The sequence below is a fragment of the Ovis canadensis genome, chromosome 19 (genome assembly GCF_042477335.2).
Source record: "Ovis canadensis isolate MfBH-ARS-UI-01 breed Bighorn chromosome 19, ARS-UI_OviCan_v2, whole genome shotgun sequence".
Classification (NCBI taxonomy): domain Eukaryota; kingdom Metazoa; phylum Chordata; class Mammalia; order Artiodactyla; family Bovidae; genus Ovis; species Ovis canadensis.
In genome coordinates this window covers 58,989,054-59,010,637 of record NC_091263.1, presented here as the reverse complement: position 1 = coordinate 59,010,637, position 21,584 = coordinate 58,989,054, and the positions used below count along the sequence as shown (strand labels likewise).

Here is a 21,584-nt window from a genome sequence, read left to right as displayed (position 1 = left end):
TTCTGTAGAAGGATTCAGTGTGAGATGGTGGCGAGAGGGTCTTTCATTTTTGCATCCTCAGCGCTGTGCACTAGGCCCACTATATAGCAGACAAAGTTTGTATTTTGAAAGAACTAATAAATTAATGGTTAATGGATTACTGGATTAGATAACATTTGGTGGTTTATGAACTCAGCTTAAAAATAAGCTGCAGCGGCATTTGAAAAACGGGTCAAAGTTTAACTGTCCTGCTGCTTCTTTTACACCTTTTATCGAAATTATTTTCTCAGTGACTGACATCAGACAAGATACCATGGAAGTCAAGTTTAAAAAGTTCACTGTTGAGTTTAACATTTCTTGGAAACGTCTACCTTCCTTACATGTAATGGAAACAGAAAAACCTCTCTATTTAAAAGGGCTGCAGAAATTCTTTTCTCTATGCTGTGTTTGAAAGTAATAATAATTGGGACTTATACACACACAGACACACCCCACATGTGGCACTGTGGCTTGTAATTCAGATCTTCAGAGTTAATTCGAAAGAGACTCAGGCCCTCTTAATTTCATTTCCATTTCCTTGCCTTTTAAAAAGACTTGGAAATGGCCAATGTTTTCATTATGGAGAAACAAATCAGTAGTAACCATCAGATGTAATCCAGCTAAGCACCCCGACCACGCTATTGCTTGCTATCCAATGGGCCGTTACTCTCTCTGACCATGCCGCCCTGCTGCCATGGCAACCAAATCTGGCTCTGATCCTGTGTTCACACCTGACAGGGTCCTCATTTCCTGAGCATAACCTGAAAACCTATCTGGTACAGCTCACTGGCTAGAAAAAGCCACAAGTGATCTATAACCAGATAGGGAATGAAGAATACACATATCTTGGTTTCCAAATACCATGCAATAACTCTAGAACAGGGAGAATCACATTCAAAGCCTAACTCAGTTACTAGTCAAGGGACCCTTCAGAAGCCTTTCTTCACCTACAAAATGCACATACTAATATCCTCTTTTAGTGAGACGTTGAGATACAGCAGATACAAAGTGTTAACAGGAGGCTGGTTCCCAGTTAAGAACTGGTAGCTACTAGCTGTTATTATTTACTCCAAAAATATTTTTATTGAATAAATTATGGTTTAGAGAAGCCAAACTACTTGCTTAGCTGGAGACAAAACCACTCTGAAGTGTGTTTGTCCTTCCCACAACCCCTGAGAGTTCTGAAGTAATCCCCATCTTTTAGACTATCAAGAATTTATAAGGAAATGCTTTCTCTCTTTTTTTTAAAAAGAAATTCTTTCTACCTTCCTAACATTATGAAAAGTGATAGAACAAAGTTGTTTTTTGTTTTTTGTTTTTTTTTTTTGCTTCCGTGTACCCTGACTCTCTCTTTGGAATGAAAATTTAATTAGAACCCAAATTAACATGAGAACTTGCTGCTCAGTAGCACTGATAAATTATTTTATTACTAAAAAAATGTTAGCATGAAGATGTAATTTGGGAAGCTGTTTCTTTATGAGAAAGGGAGGTTTATGAGAACAGGCCAGCCCATGGTTACTGATCTCCAGTAAAGAAGGTGGTTCCCTGAAAAAAACCCACCACTCTCTTTAAGGTCTTTAAAGTAAAAGCAACTGATTCATTCTAAGGTCAAAAGGACTGGTCAGGGCAATCCCACTTGGGCAGCTTACTTGTTTAAAAGAGCTTTTTTGCCCACTTTTTTCCTTTGGGGGGAAATAAATCAATTTTTCATGGGTGGAATGGGCTTTGACTTTTCTCATTCAAAGTCTACTAAGATGTTTATTTTGTTCTGTTAAAAAGACCAGAACTCAAACAGATGCACCCCTTGGTTTACAATGCCCACTCGCACGGACACATCTGCAGTGAAGAGAGGCAAAACATTTAACAGCTCATCAGGCCTGATAAATAAGGACCATTTCCCATGAGATCCGGTAACAATGGGCCAGTTGTGTGATTTTAGGCTGCTCTTCAAGCTGCAAGTTCCCATTTGATGTCTAAGTGTCCAGACAGCAATGGACTGGCATGGTCAAACATCTTTGGTGTAAGTACAGAAAAGGACTACAAAACCTACCCTCAAATCAAACCAATTTCCTAACAAAAGTGCATTTGTTTCAGAAAAAGAAAAGTAGCAGACTGCGTTCATTTTTGCTTCTCACATGAACAGACAATTTGTATATGATGTCTAAGGAAACCTCATAGTTGTATACTGCCGTCTCATCAAAAACAGGAGTCATCGTGCCTTTCTGAACTTGTTCCTTCTCCCACCAAAGCAGTCCACAGACTGAAGAAGTTTAAGAAGCAGTAGGGCAGACTCTCTCATCTCATTACACCTCCTCTGTCTCCAGCTGGCTGACTCTTTCTAGAGAAATTTTTTTGTGGGCTAAGGAAGTTAAGACATCTACCAGGGCTCATAATAAAATGAAAGTTAAAAAAAAAAAAAGATGAATGATCTCTCTTGAAATATTAAGGCACATTTGCTAAATTATTCATCTTAGAACATTACTTGACTTTCATATACCCTTGGGATATTTCAGCCTCAGTGCTAAAACTGACTCCTGGACTAAAGCTAAGTCATGAAACCGTCAAAGCTTCTTGATCAAGGCAGTAATGGAGAAACATTAAGGTAAGAAAAGCTTACTTGCTGGAAGATTTAGGAGGGTTAATACACAAATAAAGTGTAACCTGATAAACACAACTCACATGGTAATAGGATTTATAATCTTCACACACTCTCCAAATAGTGGAATGACTCTAGCACTGCTACTGTGGCACTTCCTGCCTATTCTGGAACACTGTGTGGATCAGAGGGACCTCATACTGCCTGGAAGAAGTCTTCAAAGTAATCTGCTTTCATTATCTGCTTCTTAACAAATGAAAAACATCGGGGGCAGGGGTGGAACACTCAAGGACCTACAGAGGGAAATAGAAATGTATAATAGGGAGCAGCGGGGCCTGTGGCAAACCAGAAAGTGCATACCTTGTCTAAAATAAACTACAACTGAACCACCACTGTAAGCACTTGGTAAAACACTAACTCAGCCCCAGAACCAACCATAATCTAAAGTCACAACTGATTTCTTCAATTATGAAAGGGTATGGGTTATGTTGGGGTACAGATCAACATAATACCCAGCTCTCGTAAGAAGTTACTTAGGATCAGATATATGCTAAACATTAACAGTATTTAGTTATTACCTCATTTATGAAATGACATTTGACCATAAGGGAAAAAAATTTTTTTGGGGGTAGCACAAATTAAGCTTTCTTAGTGATGCACAGGAAGCTGTCCTTAAATATTCACTAGGATGAAAGAGGTAATAGCTACATTTGTAATTGGAGTCATATGAATATTAATTAGTTTTACTTAATTTGATGTGAAACTAGTAACAATTTCATGTGTGCCTTTACCTCTTTCATTGCACAAAGGCCATGTTATCTTTAAATGCAATTCATTTATAATAAGAAAAAAACTGTTTCTATGCTCTGAGGTGATAAAGGCTAATAAATATAAATTAAACTAGAAACTTGCCATTTTAATTTTTCTGATGTGAAACCAAATGTTTGCCTATACAAAAAAGTCCAGCTAAAATGAAACTCCATTGACATTACTGAAAATCATCTTCAGTCAAAATCAGAGAACTTTTCTTACCCAGCCCACGAGGATGGGACCGACGTGCTCAGTTGAGCCATCGGGCTTGCGGACATCTCGAAGCTGACTAAGGAGGTCTGGTGAGAAACAAACAGAGTCCTTATTTTGTTAGGCACTCAAAATATGAACAGGGCTAGGAAAGTCTGGGTTACTCACGTTATTACATAACCGTGACTTGTTATAAGACAACTCAGTTAATGCTACAAGTCACGACTCATCCTGGGAACAAAATTATACCTTCATGGAGAGGAATCAGGGAGTCCAGTGTTCCAAAAATTTGATTCAACTCCTGTTCTGTCATTATGGAGAGTTTCAGCATAGGGTCGTGATAGGCCTGCACAAGAAGGGCAAGAGATGGAAGCACGCATTTACAATCAGAAAAAGCAAGCTGTTAATGTAAATGGCTTCTGAGAGGCCCTATGCAGTAACAGAGTATATGGCTTTCCCCAGTGACTTCTCCCATAATGCTGCACAAACAGCAGATGGGTGTGGTTGGAACAGATGAGAATCCGGTACTGCCTTCAGCCTTTGCAGTTGTTGATCAACTAAAGCTGACTTTTTTAAGCTTTTTTTTTTTTCTTTCCATAGTATATCTTACATCTCAGAAAGGGCAGGAATTCTAAATATAGAGCAGATTTGACTTATATAATGTTTTAAAAATTAACCTTATTGAAGGTCCAGCAGCTTGAAAAATTCCCACTGTGTACAAAATTAGTTACCACTAGGTTATTTTTCAATATTTCCATATTTAAACTGTGAAGGGGGAAAAAGGTGCTTGGCATCCTTTACTATGAAATTGAAGTAGAGAGGGCAAAATCTCTGCCAATCTTATCATCTCTTATTAATGGTAAGTAAACCACAGTTCAGTTCAGTTGTTCAGTTGTGTCCGATTTTTTGCAACCCCATGGACTACAGCATGCCAGGCTTCCCTGTCCATCACCAACTCCTGGAGCCTGCTCAAACTCATGTCCATCAAGTCGGTGATGCCATCCGACCATCTCGTCCTCTGTTGTCCCCCTCTCCTCCTGCCTTCAATCTTTCCCAGCATCAGGGTCTTTTCCAATGAATTGGTTCTTCACATCAGGTGGCCAAGGTTTTGGAGTTTCAGCTTCAGCATCAGTCCTTCCAGTGAATACTCAGGACTGATTTCCTTTAGGATTGACTGGGTTGATCATGAATAATACATGCATACACAATTATACCCAAGGCACTGCAAAGACAGACTGCACAGTCCCTGCCTTCAAGGAGTTTTATAAAGCTCACTGGGAAGATTAAAAAAAAAGGTGTGGAAAAATTAATATTAAAAAAATTTTAAGATTAAAAATAGGAGAGATGTCACATGGCAGCAAAAATTCACCAGTTGATAACTGCTCTAGTAGATCAGAGAATTAGAGGTGGATTGGCTATTGGATATTTTAAAGATGAGGTGCTTGGCACAGAGAAGGAGTGGTAAATACTGTGGAATGAACTGGTATTTGAGTTTGCTTCTGGAGGACAGGTAGACTTGGATGGTTGAAATGAAAGGGAGGGGTTTGCAGGAGGCAGGGCCAGCAAAGCAAAGGATACAAGTGAAAAAGGTAAGGAGGTTGATCTTGGGGGAGGAAGGAGGAGCTGGACTTATGACCAGCAAGAGGTCTCCTAGAGTTAAATGCCTTCTCTGTCCTCCCCATCTTCTTCACCTTCAGCCCTGCCCAAAACTCAATTTTTGTTGGCTGTATCCAACAAAAGCTCAGATGGCCATCTCTCAGGAATGCTACAGACGGGACTTGATATTAGCATAAAGTTAGGTTTCCAGGTCGGGAAGATCCCCTGCAGAAGCAAATGGCACCCACATGAGTATTCCTGCCTGGAGAATTCCATGGACACAGGAGCCTGGCGGGCTACATACAGCCCATGGTGTCGCACAGAATGGGACATGAATGAGCAACTGAGCACATTCACACACACAAGGACACTTAGAAGGAGGGAAGCATCTTTCCAACCCTGTAATTTCTTGAGAAAGCTGTGAGTGTCACAGGAAGAAGTCTGAATTTTAGCCTCCACAGGGGACAATGGAAAGGTTTTTGAGGCAGGATGGCTGTCAAGATTATACAGACTACAAGGCATGAATTTCCTCTCCCTTCCCACACACAAAGTGATTACAGATAATTTTCCATATGAAAGACCCTAACTTACAAGACAGTATTCAACTGCCTTCATGAACGACTTTACCCACTTAGGGGACTCAAACAAGCATTCCAATTTCAGACGTCTGCACATTCTCTCCCGGGGCTGAGGGAGTCCTGCCTGTGAGACTTCTAGGACAATGAAATACATGTGAAGCCAGGCCTCATGAACACTTTCTGATTAAAATGAGGTATTCTTTGACTGTGTTAGAGACATGCACAGGTGTCAGCCCTAAAGGTGTCAGGTCTCCAGTCTTCTTGCTTTGAGCCGTTTTCCCTACTGCTTGGTCTGTAGGTGCTTCTCAATTTTTTTATGACCTGTCTCAGTCATAAAAAGAGTGATCATAAAGTACAGTCTTAGAACTGTGAAATTACTCAGAGGAAAATAAGCAGGAGGTGACTCAAAGGACCACTGGATTTGAATGTACCTTTTTTGCCAATTTCAAGTCCTCTATTAAATCTTCTTCTCCTTGAGAAAGCTCAAAGATCGCCTGCAAGGAAAGGTAACACACATTTACTAAACTTTCATTTATGAGACCAAATTCAAATGATGCTGGTGCCAGTGCTCAAAGCCTCAAATCTACTTATTTCTTCAGGATTTTTACAGGATTCTTTAAACATTAAATTAACCCAAAGCAATTGTATCTAGTGATTAAAACCAACAAAGAAACAATTATGCAAAACTTCTGTGTAATGTGCTTATCTGTTTGTGGGAAAAAGAGTTTCCATATATGCTTCCCATCCAACAAGTCATCTTTCACTTACAGAATTTTGATGCAGCTGAACAAGACAAAGTTATTTTAGGTGAAATAATTAGAATTTGAGCCATGGTTGGGAGTCTGTGTCTTGGTTGTGAATGGCAATCATAATAAATGATACAGGATCTGTTCTCAGTGATGGATATGGAATTATTATTAACTGGGCCATCACAATTTGTCTTCTTTCTATTCAACAGAAGGTGAATCTCAACAGAGAGCGTTATTCCTATCAGCCACTTGTGTTATGGCTGCATTGTAAGAAGAATCCAATATTTTATCACTCTAAATGTCTGGTGAAGTTAATTCATTCTAAATTACTTCTCACCTTCACCCTGTACAATAAATAAAAGCACAGGAGCCGGCTGTGTGAAAATGAACCATCTCTAATTTGGCTGTATTAAGCCATCTTAATCTAAGAGCTATGATGCACAGAACAGTCTTTCACTTTCACCTAAGAGTCTAAACTGTTGGCAAACTTAACGTTATTAAAGGACTGCATGTTTGCGGTGATGGTTCAGGGGCTACGGCATGTGTTTTGAATTAGAGGGAAGAAGGCAGCAGGCGTGGAGAGCACCTGCACCCCTGGGCCTGGTGCACAGTGGGGTGATGAACGTGCTCCCTGGCCACAGGTGGAGGCTGGCCGCTGTGCTGGAGGCCAGTGCACGGTGACCCCTCTCAAGGTCCAGTAAAGTTTCCACGTCATGACCTCCTGGTACTCTGTATTTTGTTTAACCTTTTATTTTGAAATAATTATAGACTCACATGAGGAGTTACAAAAATAATACAGAGAGGATCTGTATAGCCATGACTCAGCCTCCTGCATTGGTGGCACCTTATATAACTATAGAGCATTATCAAGTCTAGGACGTGGGTAGGCACAATACAATTAACTATTTTTACTTGGACCCTGGGAGCTTCCCAGGTGGCTCAGTGGTATAGAAACTGCCTGCCAAAGCAGGAGACTCAGCTTTGATCCCTGGGTTGGGAAGATCCCCTGGAGGAGGAAACTGGACCTTCCTCAGATTTCCTTGTATGTCTGTTTCACCAGAGCTCAGTGTGGTCCCCAGGAGAGGAGGACCACAGAAGCTGTAGTGGGGTACACAGTGGGCAGGTATCTGTGTGGGTGGAAAGCATGAAGACCATGGGCTTTGCAGTAAGACAGACTTGGGTTCAAATCCCACCTCTGCAACTTTCTAGGTGGGTAACCCTGTACCTTAATAATCTCCTCATCTGCAGAGCCAATCCTCCCATCTTTCCTTCCTACTATCAGAAAGTCCAAGTTATACATGCACACTATTCACACTTGGGGAAAGACAAAAAAATATAAAGAGTTTGTAAAATTTAAATCATCCACAATATCATCTTGTTAACCAGTTAAAAATTTTGCCACTGTTAATATTTCTGCAAATGATATTATTAGTGTACATATTATGTTTAAATTACCTATTCATTTTTAAAAATAGATAATACATCGACATGGTTCAAAATTCATAGCATAGGAATGGCCACATGGTGAAAACTTCCCTCTCACCTCCTTCTCGCCATCTAGTTATCCTATCAGGAGTCAACAATGTTACCAGCTCCTTATACATCTTTTCAGAAATATTTTATGCGTCTATAAGCAAATACAGGGCTTCCCTGATGGCTCAGTTGGTAAAGAATCCGCCTGCAATGCAGGAGACCACGGTTTGACTTGGGTTGGGAAGATCCACTGGAGAAAGGATAGGCTACCCACTCCAGTATTCTTGGGCTTCCCTTGTGGCTCAGCTGGTAAAGAACCCGCCTGCAATGTAAGAGACCTGGGTTTGATCCTGGGTTGGAAAGATCCTCTGGAGAAGGGAAAGGCTACCCACTCCAGCATTCTGGCCTTGAAAATTCCATGGACTGTATAGCCCATGGGGTTGCAGAGAGTCGGATATGACTGAGCACCTTTCACTTTCATGCAGATACACACACATACACACACACTCATTTTTCCTTCTTCTACATAAATGGTGCCATACTATAACACCCTACTTTGTGTCTTGTTTTATCCACTTAGCCAACACTTGTGTTTCTATAGTTACAAAAGGTATGGGCATTCATTATGGAACCAGGCCTTGATGATAGATGTCCGGGTTCTTTCTGGCACTGTTTTAAATGTTTCTGTGATGAATAACCTTACACGTACTTTGTTTCATCTACGTACAAGTATGCCTGGCAGATAAAGTCCTAGAAAAGAACTGCTAAGTCAAAAACCTAGACAGTTCTCAAATACTCCTTCCGCCAATGTCAGGTTTTCTACTGGAAAAGCTATTCCAAGGATTTCTCTAGATGATACACCTTTGAAGTGTCTAGCACAGCTTGGCACATGACAAGTTCCCTATAAAGTAATATTATCATAGCCATCTAGAGCTACAGATGCAGAAAATTTATAGGGAACGAAATTAACTGCATTCCATACTAAAGTCTTCCATAAAACTGGATCAAAGTTTCAGAAACTGAATATTTAAAAATATTCCAGAAGGTGCTATTAAGATATAATTAATGTGATTATTTCTGGGAACGCTAGGATCCTAAACAGATACTTTCTGATTCATCTTCTTTATAAAATCAGATTTTCCAATCACTTTCTTTTTTTTCTCCTCTCTAATATTTACTTATTTATTTGACTGCTCTCAGTCTTAGTTGCAGCATGTGGGATCTTTAGCTGTGGCATGTGGGATCTAGTTCTCTGACCAGGGATGGAACCTGGGCCCTCTGCACTAGGAGCACCAAGTCTTAGCCACTGGACAACCAGGGAAGTCCCCACATCAGTTTTTTTTTTAAAGTCAGGGCCATACCAAACCGGCTGGATACTGGCTTCTCGGTCCCTTACAAGGTCTGACATCCCCATTCGCCCTCCTTCTAAGGATGCGGTGAAGAACTCACTTGGAGACAGGGGCATAGATGCGGCCTGGCTCTCACCCATAGTGCACCTTGTTCCAAACACACCCCCAACTCCAGGGGCCCCAGCCTACCTCCTGCCGTTTGATTTCCTTGGACGTGAGCATCTGATTGACGCACACATCGAAGGTCTCACTCCACAGCTTGCTGTCTCTCCGCTTTGTGCTCGAGGGGGCAGCATTCCTGGACCAGGGTCGGGGGCCCAGGAGGTCGGGACGGCTCTCACTGCGGAAGCTGATGGACCGCTGAACAATGAGAAAAACAAACCGTCACAGGCACAGCAGCAGGACTGCGTGGATCATTTGAGTGGCTTCCTGTCACTGACAGAACATAAATCAGACATGTGCAAGGAGGAGAGGAAAATGCCACGAGGCCCGCGGGAAGTAAGGCATTGTCTCTCGCCTACGTGCTAAGGAAAATTGGGCAAGGGGCCGCTTTCAGAGACGTGCTGGGAGTATCCGTTCTGCGAGACTGGGCTAACCCTGTGTACCATAGCATAAGAGCACTTCAGGTCAAATGCGTGCACACAGGCAGCTCGCAGTCAAGGGATGGGCTCTGCTTTCTTCAGTGGACACCTCCGCTCTCGAGAAGAACAAAGGTTAACAGAAGTGAATGTTCTCCAAAACACAAACCAACCCAACATCTGGCTAGTAGGCAGACTCTCCTGGGAACACAGCCCACTCTCCTTGGGTAACCCCTGTCACTTCATTTGGGCAGACTCCCCCAGATCTGATCAATCAGAGTACCCCACCAGCCTGGTTCAGAGAGGGGACCTAATTCCCTGGAATTTGCTGTGTGCTCCATGAGAGAAAGAACAGACGACCGTTCCTTCAGGACTATAAACTCAAAAGATAACGTTAGCAGCAGTTTCTTGCAGCAACTCACTCTGGTCACACAGAAGATTGTGTATACTACAGGAGGGCATAAAGGGATACACAGAACAAAAGAAGGAGAGTTCACAGTGGGGAGGAAGGGAACAGCAAGCTCTACCAACACCATCTGAGCCCCTGGATCTCAGTGTGATTGAAGCCAGGAAGAGTCATGCAAAGACTAAGGGGCTGATACACTCCCCTTTCGGTTTACATTCACCTCAGCTGTGGTTCTGTCAGTTACCATCCTGGCAGCAAAGGACACCAGTCTCGTCTTATTTTTCTTATTTTCCAAAGAGGTTCTAGTGGACTTTGGGGTGGTCTAATCATCCAAAGTCTTCCCGGGTGGCTGAGACATGCCAGCACAGTGCTTTCTCTTGACAAATGCAAATGATCAAGAAGAAAGCTGAGTGCATCATCTTCAGCCTTCATCCTAGAAGATTTCAACACACTTATTGGAAATGTTGCCAAAGCAACGAGGTGTTGCTGTGCTCAAAAGTCACATTCTTATTTAGCAAGAGTTCCCTGCCATGGCTGTGGCCACATGTCTATGGCCTTCAATGTGAAGTTCCAACTCCTTAGTTGGGCAAGTCCTCCTGTAATCTGCCCACAGTCTGTACATCTAGGATCACCTCCTAGCATTCAACCACGAGCCCCCATTCTCCAGCTCTACGCGGTTATCTGCCGGATATGCCCTAAATGAATGCTCTCCCACTAGCTGTGCTTCCTTCAAGCAGTCTTCTTTTTCTGGAATGCTTTTCTCTCCTTGCCTTGCTGGTGAACTCCTAACTGTCCTTGGGATAGGTATAATGCAAACACCTCCTCTAGGGAGCCTGTACCAATGTTCTCCCATCCTTTCCCAGAACCATTTGGACATATCTCTGGTAGAGTGATGATCACACTTCATGATACTTATGGTCATTAGGAACTGATTTTGCATGTGAAATATGAGTCATCATCACTGAGACCTTCTAAGGTAGCTTTCAAATATTTTGAGATTCAACGATAAAATTTAAGAAAGTATATTTTAAAAGAACTATCCATAACATTGCTGAGTACATTAGAATTCATCTGCTTCTCAGGTGGCACTATGGTAGAGAATCCGCCTGTCAATGCAGGAGGCACAGGAGAAGACTTGGGTATGATCCCTAGGTTGGGAAGATCCTCTGGGCTTGCAACCCACTCCAGAAATCTTGCCTGGAGAATCCCCATGGACAGAGGAGCCTGGCGGGCTACAGTCCTTCGGGTCACAAAGAGCCTGCACACATATACGCACATCTGCTTGATAGAATGTTATCTAGCTATTAAGACAATTCTGAGATAGTTCTGTGGCTTTTTTTTTTTTGAGATAGTTTAACAGCTAAAAATCCCTTCTTTGTAAATCAAAATAAAAACAGAATTCAAATCTGCACATGAACACTTTATGAAAAAGTGCACATGAGCGAAGATACAGAAGAACGCCACAAAAAGCTATTGTTTTCGTCTGATTACATTATGGGTATTTTTTTACCTAGTTTACAATTTTTCATCAATCAAGAATAATGAGTAAATATGAAAAATTTAAAAAGAGACTGCCAAGGGGCTTCAGAGTACAACCACAACTTCCTGGAAGCAGGAAGCTTCAAACAGCAACACTGCTCTGCAGGCTGGCACAGGTGTCTGTGAGCTTCTGGGCTCAGGGATGAGCTCACGATCACCGGACCAGCCCAGGGCTGGCCAAGAAAGCACTTGCTCCAAATACAGTTCACTAACAGTACCTTGCAAATCCTTGGGATCTCTTGAAAACAGGCCCTTATAATAAACAGTGACCAGATTAATGCTCGCAGATCCCTCCAGCACTAAAAATCAATTAGCTACAGGCACGGAAAGGTCAAAACAAGCAAAGTGAGTCATCAAGAGACTCTCTCATCTCAGTTTGCAGTTCTGATGCCAGCTGGGGTGGGAACTGAAGAGCAGAAAGGGAGGAAAACACGAAAAGGAAGATTCAAAATGAAAGACATTTTCCACTTTCACTTGAGAACATCAACTGCCTTCTTTGTTAACGGTTTCAGTCCCTGACCAACTTCAAATTTCCCCTCTCCGCTACCAGGTTCAAAGTATTGTATGCTAACTTTGAATTTTCATATAAAAGTACATAAAATTAAGTACAAATCCCCTCATTTTTCTAAGTCCACTTTCTAGAAGTAACTGCTGTAGGTTTGTTTGAGATCTTTCTGAACCTTTTCTATGCATTTGCTAACATTCACAGAAAACACATCTCTTTTTACCCAACAACATGTCTCTCCATGTTAAAAGACTCATTCTTAACAAAAATAAGATTTATGGAGGTACAATGCACATCACATGAAATTAACCACTTTCACAGTGAACAATTCAGTGGACTTTAGTACATTCACAGTACATGCAACCACCACCTCTAGTTTGAAAACATTTTCATCACCCTGAAGTCACCCAATCTTTTTTTTAAAAACTGAGGTACAGTTGGTTTACAATATTGTATTAGCTTCAGGTATACAACATAGTAATTCAAAATGTTATAGATCAGATTTCATTTATAGTTATTATAAAATATTGGCTATATTCCCTGTGCTGTACAATATATCCCTGTAGCTTATTTATTTTATATAGTTTGTACCTCTTAAGTCACCCATTCTTTGTAATGGCTACAAAGTGTTAGTGCCCCATAATCTGGATGAACCACATGGATTTAATCAACCTACAACTGATGGACATTAAAATCGTTTCCAGTGTCTGGCTATTATAAAAATTGACTCAGTGAACATCCTTTAGGTATTTGTGCTGGTATTTCTGTAAGGCAGACTCCTTAAATAGAATTCCTTGGTCTGAGAAGTAGCCACTTCTTAATGTTTGATATGTACTGCCAAACTGACCTTCAAATAGTCTGTTCAACTTGATACTCCCCAGAAGGGCATATGATAGTTCCTTTCCTACACACTCATCAACATGATATTATTATCGATCTGACAGGGAAAAAATACATCTTAATTTCAGTTTCATGTTCTGAACATAGGATTGGACATATTTTTATGTTTTTATTGAAAAATTTCCCAGAGTTGGAGATTTTCTACTGTTGCAGTTTTTGGGGAAAAAACAGACAAGTGAGCTATACTAGGTGAGTCCTATCTCTAAGAATTCCTGGCGTTGTGTTTCCTTACTGCCCGACTGCTAGGCTCGGGGGCTAAAGTGGAAGGGGCAGGGATGAAGTTCACCACAGAGATCACAGAAAACTGAAAGTGAAATTCACTCAGTTATGTCCAACTCTTTGCGACCCCATGGACTATACAGTCCATGGAATTCTCCAGGCCAGAATACTGGAGAAGGTAACCTTTCCCTTCTCCAGGGGATCTTCCCAACCCAGGGATAGAACCTAGGTCTCCTGCATTGCAGGTGGATTCTTTACCAGCTGAGCCACGAGGGAAGCCCAAGAATGCTGGAGTGGGTAGCCTATGCCTTCTCCAAGGGATCTTCCTGACCCAGGAATCAAACTGGGGTCTCCTGCATTGCAGGTGGATTCTTTACTAACTGAGCTATCAGGGAAGCCCATAGATCACAGAGGGACCATTATATACCTGCCCCTGCTTAGCACTTCTCATAAATTCTCTCCAATCCTCACAAGCACCCTGCAAGGTGGAAGTTTATTCCCATTTTACTTATGAGTAAACTGAGGCTCAGGAAGGCTAAGGTATTGGTTCAGGATACAATACTAGATCTGCGGGAGTCCAAAACCTGAGCTCTTTCCACTATAGGGGTTGTACCTGCTGTTTGGGCATCCCAGGTGGTGCTAGTGGTAAAGAAACTGCCTGCCAATGCAGGAGACATAAGGGACTTGAGTTCCATCCCTGAGTCAGGAAGATCCCCTGGAGGAGGAAATGGTAACCCACTCCAGTATTCCTACCTGGAGACTCCCATGGACAGAGGAGCCTGCTGGGCTACTATTAATAGTGCTGCAGAGTTGGACATGACTGAAGTGACTTACTCTGCATGCACCTGCTGTTTACAGGCAAATCATGCTTCATGAGGAGGTTTTGGTGATATGGGAACCAGTCTTCTCAGAGTTCAAGTTAAGAAGAAGGCATACATTTGCTCAGTTTTAGGAATAATGACTGGCTCTTTGATTAAGCAAACTTCTGATTGACACCTTTAATTCAGTTCAGTTCAGTTGTGCCTGACTCTTTGCAACCCCGTGGACTGCAGCATGCCAGGCTTCCCTGTCCATCACCAACTCCCAGAGCTTGCTCAAACTCATGTCCGTCCATCAAGTCAGTGATGCCATCCAACCATATCATCCTCTGTCATCCCCTGTTCCTCCTGCCTTCAATCTTCCCCAGTATTAGGATTTTTTCCAGCGAGTAAGTTCTTTGCATCAGGTGGCCACAGTGTTGGAGCTTCAGCTTCAGCATCAGGCCTTACAATGAATATTCAGGACTGATTTCCTTTAGGGTTGACTGGTTTGATCTCCTTGCTGTCCAAGGGATTCTCAAGAGTCTTCTCCAACACAATTCAAAAGCATCAATTCTTTGGTGCTCAGCTTTCTTTATGGTCCAACTCTCACATCCATACATGACTGCTGGAAAAACCGTAGCCTTGACTAGATGGACCTTTGTTGGCAAAGTAATGTCTCTGCTTTTTAATATGCTGTCTAGTTTGGTCATAGCTTTTCTTACAAGGAGCAAGCATCCTTTAATTTCACAGCTGCAGTCACCATCTGCAGTGATTTTGGAGCCCCCCAAATTAAGTCTCTCACTGTTTGCATTGTTTCCCCATCTATTTGCCATGAAGTGATAGGACCGGATGACATGATCTTTGTTTTTGAATGTTGACGTTTAAGCCAACTTTTTCACTCTCCTCTTTCACTTCCATCAAGAGGCTCTTCAGTTCCTCTTCACTTTCTGCCATAAGGGTGGTTCATCTGCATATATATAAGATTATTGATATTTCTCCCGGTAATCTCAATTCCAGTTTGTGGTTCATCCAGTCTGGCATTTCACATGATGTACTCTGCAAAGTTAACCAAACAGGGTGACAATATACAGCCTTGATGTACTCCTTCCCCAATTCCATGGTTCCATGTCCAGTTCTAACTGTTGCTTCTTGACCTGCACAGAGATTTCTCATGAGGCAGGTGAAGTGGTCTGGTATCTTTTTAAGAATTTTCCACAGTTTGTTGTGATCCACACAGTCAAAGGCTTTGGCACAGTCAATAGAGTAGAAGTCGATGTTTCTCTGGAACTCTCTTGCTTTTTTGATGATCCAACAGATGTTGCCAATTTGATCTATGGTTATTCTGTCCTTTCTAAATCCAGCTTGAACATCTGGAAGTTCTCGGTCCACATATTGTTGAAGCCTCGATTGGGGAATTTTGAGTGCTACTTAGCCAGTGTGTGAGATGAGCGCAATTGTGCACTAATTTAATTAGGATGGACGAAAACAAACATTTTGTCTTTTTCAAACTCAACTTTGAAGGGGGGAAGGATGCTGAAAGGAAGAATCCGAAAGAAATAAAGAATGCCAGACAGGTGTGTGGTCAGCGGCTGACTGGCCCTGGAGGCAACTCACAGCCAACCAGCCCCAAGCCATGCTCATGGGTGGGGCTGACCACACCCTCACCAGTCACTAGCACAGCTCAGCACAATTAGATGAAAGAACTGGAGCTAGGGGAGAACAAGGTGACTGCTGTTGGGAGGAAAAACCCAAAGAGGAGGCTGCCTTGGGAGAGGAGAACAGCCGCATGCCTTCTAGTGCCCCACTACCGGCCACCCCCCTGCTCTGGCTCTTGGGTCACCATGCGCTCTGGGATATCACTTACTAGTTCAATTCTGACATGTCTGTTTCCTCCCAGGAGAAGGTAAGCTCCTTGAAGGCCAAGGATCTCCATCTGTTCTATTCACCGATGGAGTCATCTGCACTGGCACATGGTGGTCCTCAACAAGTTTGTTTAATGAGGGAATGTCATTGCTTGCCTGTGAGGGGGGCTTTAATCTCCTCTGTCCAAAAGGTGAGGATTCCTACCCATGTTTTTAGATGAGAGAACTTGAGGCTCAGAGAGAGTGATGCTTTGCTGAAGGTCATGTAGCTGATGAATGGTGCTCCAGAATTTAAACCAGGTCAACAGTGAATTCAGGATGACAACCCACATCTGGTCTGTTTGAGTCCAGCTGCCCCAACACGTTACAATTTTTAACCAATATCCTACCTTGCTTCCTCTAGGGTAAGATTTAAGCATCATGGGATGTGTGCGCCCAAACAGATGAGGGTCAGGCTACTTCTCGGCCTGCGGCAGAGACTCCCCACCTTGCCACCACTAACGTCTTGGGCCAGAACAGCCTTTGTTGTGAGGGGCTGTCCTAGGTAGCACAGGATGTTTAATATGATCCTCACCTCTAACCACTAGATGCCAGGAGTACAGGGTGAGCAGGAGAGGCTCACTTCAAAGTAAGGGACTCAGCCCTGGGAGGGACTGGATACAAAACAGAAACATGCACAGCGATACCCCTCGTTGTGGGGAATCTGGGCCTGGAATAAAAAATGTTCCAGAACAAACAAGAGTTTCCATGAGGGAAACCAGCCCAGCAAATCTGTCAAAAACCCAAAGCTCATAACTACTGGCAGCTACAATAACAATGGCCATAGCAGGCGCAGATACTGCAGATTGAGGAAATGGGTGCTCACGTTTATGCCTGGGCTGGGTATATGGAAAAGATGCTGGAGGTGGGGAAAAAGCCTTTACACGTGTCAGAGGAAATGTAGACCCGGCATGATAGGCATGATGGAACAGATTTGCTCCCTGTTCAGTGGGGCACTCCCTTGTCCTTTTCCCAAAACAGAAGGTCTCTATGGCCAAAGATAACGCACTCCAATAAAGAGTTCGAGCCAGGGAAATCCTCTACACTGACCATTGCTATTTTGCAGCAGACGACTTACAGTTAAATGGACTGGAGGTCAGGGTGGGACTGTAAGAGGAATGCATGCGTCTGTGCTGCTACTACAATGGATTAAACCAGAAAGTACAGTGGTGGTGGGGGGAATGGGGAAAGGTTCTCAGTGTCCTGGAGGAGACTCTTTCACAAAATTTGATTAGAGTAATTAATTTAAATTGAGAAATAACATTTATCAGCTATGAAGCCTCTATCACATTTGCCTCAGATTCTAATCCTGACAGGATTTCCCTGGTGGCTCAGACGGTAAAGCATCTGCTTACAATGCAGGAGACCTGGGTTCGATCCCTGGGTCAGGAAGATCCCCTGGAGAAGGAAATGGCAACCCACTCTAGTACTCTAGGCTAGAAAATCTCATGGATGGAGGAGCCTGGTAGGCTACAGTCCATGGGGTTGCAAAGAGTCAGACACAACTGAGCTACATCACATACTAATCCTGACAGAGGCATTGGACAGGTTCTCATGTTTTGCCCCGTTTTGATAGATAAAAAACCCAACTATCAGAGGATTAAGTGACTGGCATAGGTACATGCTGGAAGGGAACTGAGTCTAGCCTTTCAACTACGAAACTCCAAAACATGGGTTAAGAACACAGGCTGTGGAGTAAAACAGACCTGGTGTGAAGTCACTTCAGTGGCTGAGGGACCTTGGAAATCTCTTTGGATTTCAGTTTCTTTACCTGTAAATTGTTTTAGTCACTCAGTTGTGTCTGACTCTTTTGCAACACCACGGACTGTAGCCTGCCAGACTCCTCCGTCCATGGGATTTCCTAGGCAAGAATACTGGAGTGGGTTGCCATTTCCTTCTCCAGGGGATCCTCCTGACCCAGGGATCGAACCACATCTCCTGCATTGGAGGCAGATTATCTGTAGAAGGGAAGGGACATAGTAATAAATGCCTCACAAAGTAGTAGTGAGGATTTGATAAGATAAAGCATATCAAGGGTTTGGCCAAGTGCCTGGTAGGTGATCATAGGAAAAGGGTATGACCTATCACTGTTATTTCACCACTGACTGCTCTGCTGCCATTAGTACTTGTTTATATGACTTCATTTATCAGCAAATAGCAGACACTTGTCTAAACTACTTGGACTAAATACCTCTACATGGGACCTCCACTAAGGTAACTTTTAGGAGGAGAAAACACTATAAAAGCAAAAGATGTGGAAAGAGCCTAAAATACCTGACAATAGGGATTAGTTCAATAAATTACAGTGTGATCACCCAATGGAATATTGCACGGTTGTTAAAAGCATTCTTCTGTGCTCATTTTGGCAGCTCATTTCCTAAGGGCAGAGCCATGCAGAGAAGGGCCTGAACAAGGATGACATGCAAATCCGTAAAGCATTCTTCCTGAGAGAATACTGTTTTATTTTCTTTGTATCTATGAGATGATGAATGTTAACCTGTTGTGGTAATCATGTCACAATACATACAAATCAAATTATGCTGTATACTTTAAACTTACACAGTACAGCCATATGTCAAGTTATATGCTAATAAAACTTGGAAAAAACATTCTTTTTTAAGATATGCTTAATGAAAATAGGAAAGTCTCACAAGTAGAGTTAAGGAAGAGAAGAAAGACCCCTATTTAAATTGCAAATGATAACAGGGGTTACCCCTGAATGGTGGGACTATGGGTGATTTTTATTTTATTTATTTGTTTTTATTTTTGGCTGTGGTGGGTCTGCTGCTTGGGCTTTTCTCTAGTTGTGGCAAGTGGGGGCTCCTCTCTAGTCGCTACGTGAGGGCATCTCATGGTGGCTTCTCTTGCTGTGGCACATGGGCTCTAGGGCTCAGTAGCTGTGGCTCCCAGGCTTAGTTGCTCTGAGGCATATGGGATCCTTCCAGATCAGGGACTGAACCCGTGTCTCCTGCATTGGCAGGAGGATTTTTTTTTTTTTAACCATTGAGCCACCAGGGAAGCCCTGACTATGGAGGATTTTTATTTTCATTTTCACACGTCTCTACGTTTATTTCTGGAGAAGGCAATGGCACCCCACTCCAGTACTCTCTCCTGGAAAATCCCATAGACGGAGGAGCCTGGTGGGCTGCAGTCCATGGGGTTGCCAAGAGTCAGACATGACTGAGCGACTTCACTTTCACTTTTTACTTTCATGCATTGGAGAAGGAAATGGCAACCCACTCCAGTGTTCTTGCCTGGAGAATCCCAGGGACTGGGGAGCCTGGTGGGCTGCCGTCTATGGGGTCGCACAGAGTCGGACACGACTGAAGCGACTTAGCAGCAGCAGCAGCAGCAGCAGCAGCAGCAGCAGCAGCAGCTACGTTTATTTTCCAGATTTTCCATAATAAAGAGATAGTAATGAAGGGAAAACACAATCAGCAGAGAAATGTGCAAGACCATGAACACTGAGTCAGAAGTGGTGCTATCAACAAAATCACAGTATGGTATCCAGTTCAGATTAATGCACATTAAAAACATGGTAAACGGCACTAGACCAATTCACAATCGATAAACGTCAAACCTGCAAGATCTAGTATGAGGACAAACCTTTTTTTAGTTGGGAGACATTCTGAGTAGATGTGAATGACAGCTGAAGAAAATATTTGTTTCAGGTGTGGAGAAAATATCGTACACTTTGCTTAGTGCCAGCCAGGAATTAGGAAGTCTTTCAGAGCCTTGGGCAAGCAGCCTGAACATCTTCACTGGGCACCATAAAAAGATGGCTTCTGCACAATAATGGTAATGGTAAAATATTCCACAGGCTGAAATGGAATGATGACTCTCACTACCACATAAGCAAACAAAGCATAAGGAACAGCAGTGAGGTAGGATGCTCTAGACTGAAAATCTGGCTATTACTTTTAGATCCTGGCAAGCTGCAGGTGCTATTAGGACCAAACTGACTTTATAAAAGCCTACCACAGCAGAGGCATTGCCAAACCTTACAGAATCCAGCTCTAGCATGACTGGCTGCATGACTTTGGGCACATTCAGGTTTTTTCCCTATAAAGTCCTGATGAAACCTACCCTGCAGAGTTGAGAATGAGGCTATGAATATAAAGGACCTTGCACAGAACTTGGCTGATTGTAAACACTGAACTAAGCTGATTGTAAACACTGAACTAATGAAAGATGTTAGGACGAAATTTAAAATGACAAGCTTTAAATTACAGTAGTCAACTGTTACAATAAACTATTATTCCAGGAACAGCAGAAACTCAGGAGTTCCTTTTAACACGGAATACAAGTTAGTCCTCAGCTACATTCTTACCTTCCAGACAGGCGGTTTGGTTTCTGGTTTTCTTCCCACACTTCTTCCTCACACCTCAAATGTCCTTTCTCCCCTTTACCCTCATCATCTCTGAGCCATTTCAGACCCAACACGAGCCCCTGCACCCTTGCTCAAAGACAAAGAGAAATATGACTATGAGTTTAGAATTAGTATGTGAGAACATGGAGAAGCAATTCTGCCCAAGACAGGTATACATCAAAAGTAGAGGCTTGATGCTCAGCGTCACTAATTATCAGAGAAATGCAAATCACCTCTCACTAGTCAGAATGGCCATCATCAAATTGCCTGCAAACAATAAATGCTGGAGAGAGTGTGGAGAAAAGGGAACCCATTTAAACCACTGCTGCTGCTGCTGCTAAGTCACTTCAGTCGTGTCCGACTCTGTGCGACCCCATAGATGGCAGCCCACCAGGCTCCCCCGTCCCTGGGATTCTCCAGGCAAGAACACTGGAGTGGGTTGCCATTTCCTTCTCCAATGCATGATAGTGAAAAGTGAAAGTGAAGTCGCTCAGTCATGTCTGACTCTTAGCGACCGCATGGACCGCAGCCTACCAGGCTCCTCCATCCATGGGATTTTCCAGGAGAGAGTACTGGAGTGGGGTGCCATCACCTTCTCCGGTGGGAACTAAAAAGGGAACTACTGTATGATCCAGCAATCCCACTCCTGGGCAAACTCAGAGAAAACAAGAATTCGAAAAGATTCATTCACCCCAATGTTCACTGCAGCACTATTTACGATAGCTAAGACATGGAAGCAACCTAAACGTCCATCGACAAAGGAATGAATAAAGAAGATGCGGTGCATATATACAATGGGATATTACTCAACCATAATAAAATAGCGCCATTTGCAACAACGTGGATGCATTTAAGTCAGAGAGAAAAAGACAAATGTCATATGATATCACTTATATGCGGAATCTTAAAAAACATGATACAAATGAACTTATTTACAAAACAGAAACAGACTTATAGAATTCAAAAACAAACTTATGGTTACAAAGGG

The 21,584-nt window shown here is 42.7% G+C and overlaps 1 protein-coding gene across 5 annotated transcripts in view; it reads right to left on the bottom strand.

Moving 5' to 3' along the window:
- The window catches only part of ARHGEF3 (Rho guanine nucleotide exchange factor 3), a 311,112-nt gene that overhangs the window by 15,002 nt on the left and 274,526 nt on the right, over nt 1–21,584 (bottom strand). For all 5 annotated transcript variants that reach the window (XM_069560635.1, XM_069560636.1, XM_069560637.1 and 2 more), the window contains 4 exons: nt 9,569–9,739; nt 6,240–6,302; nt 3,884–3,980; nt 3,647–3,723 (listed from right to left, as the gene is read on the bottom strand). In XM_069560635.1, coding sequence (XP_069416736.1) covers nt 3,647–3,723; nt 3,884–3,980; nt 6,240–6,302; nt 9,569–9,739 — 408 coding nt within the window. The remainder of the gene's footprint in view (nt 1–3,646; nt 3,724–3,883; nt 3,981–6,239; nt 6,303–9,568; nt 9,740–21,584) is intronic.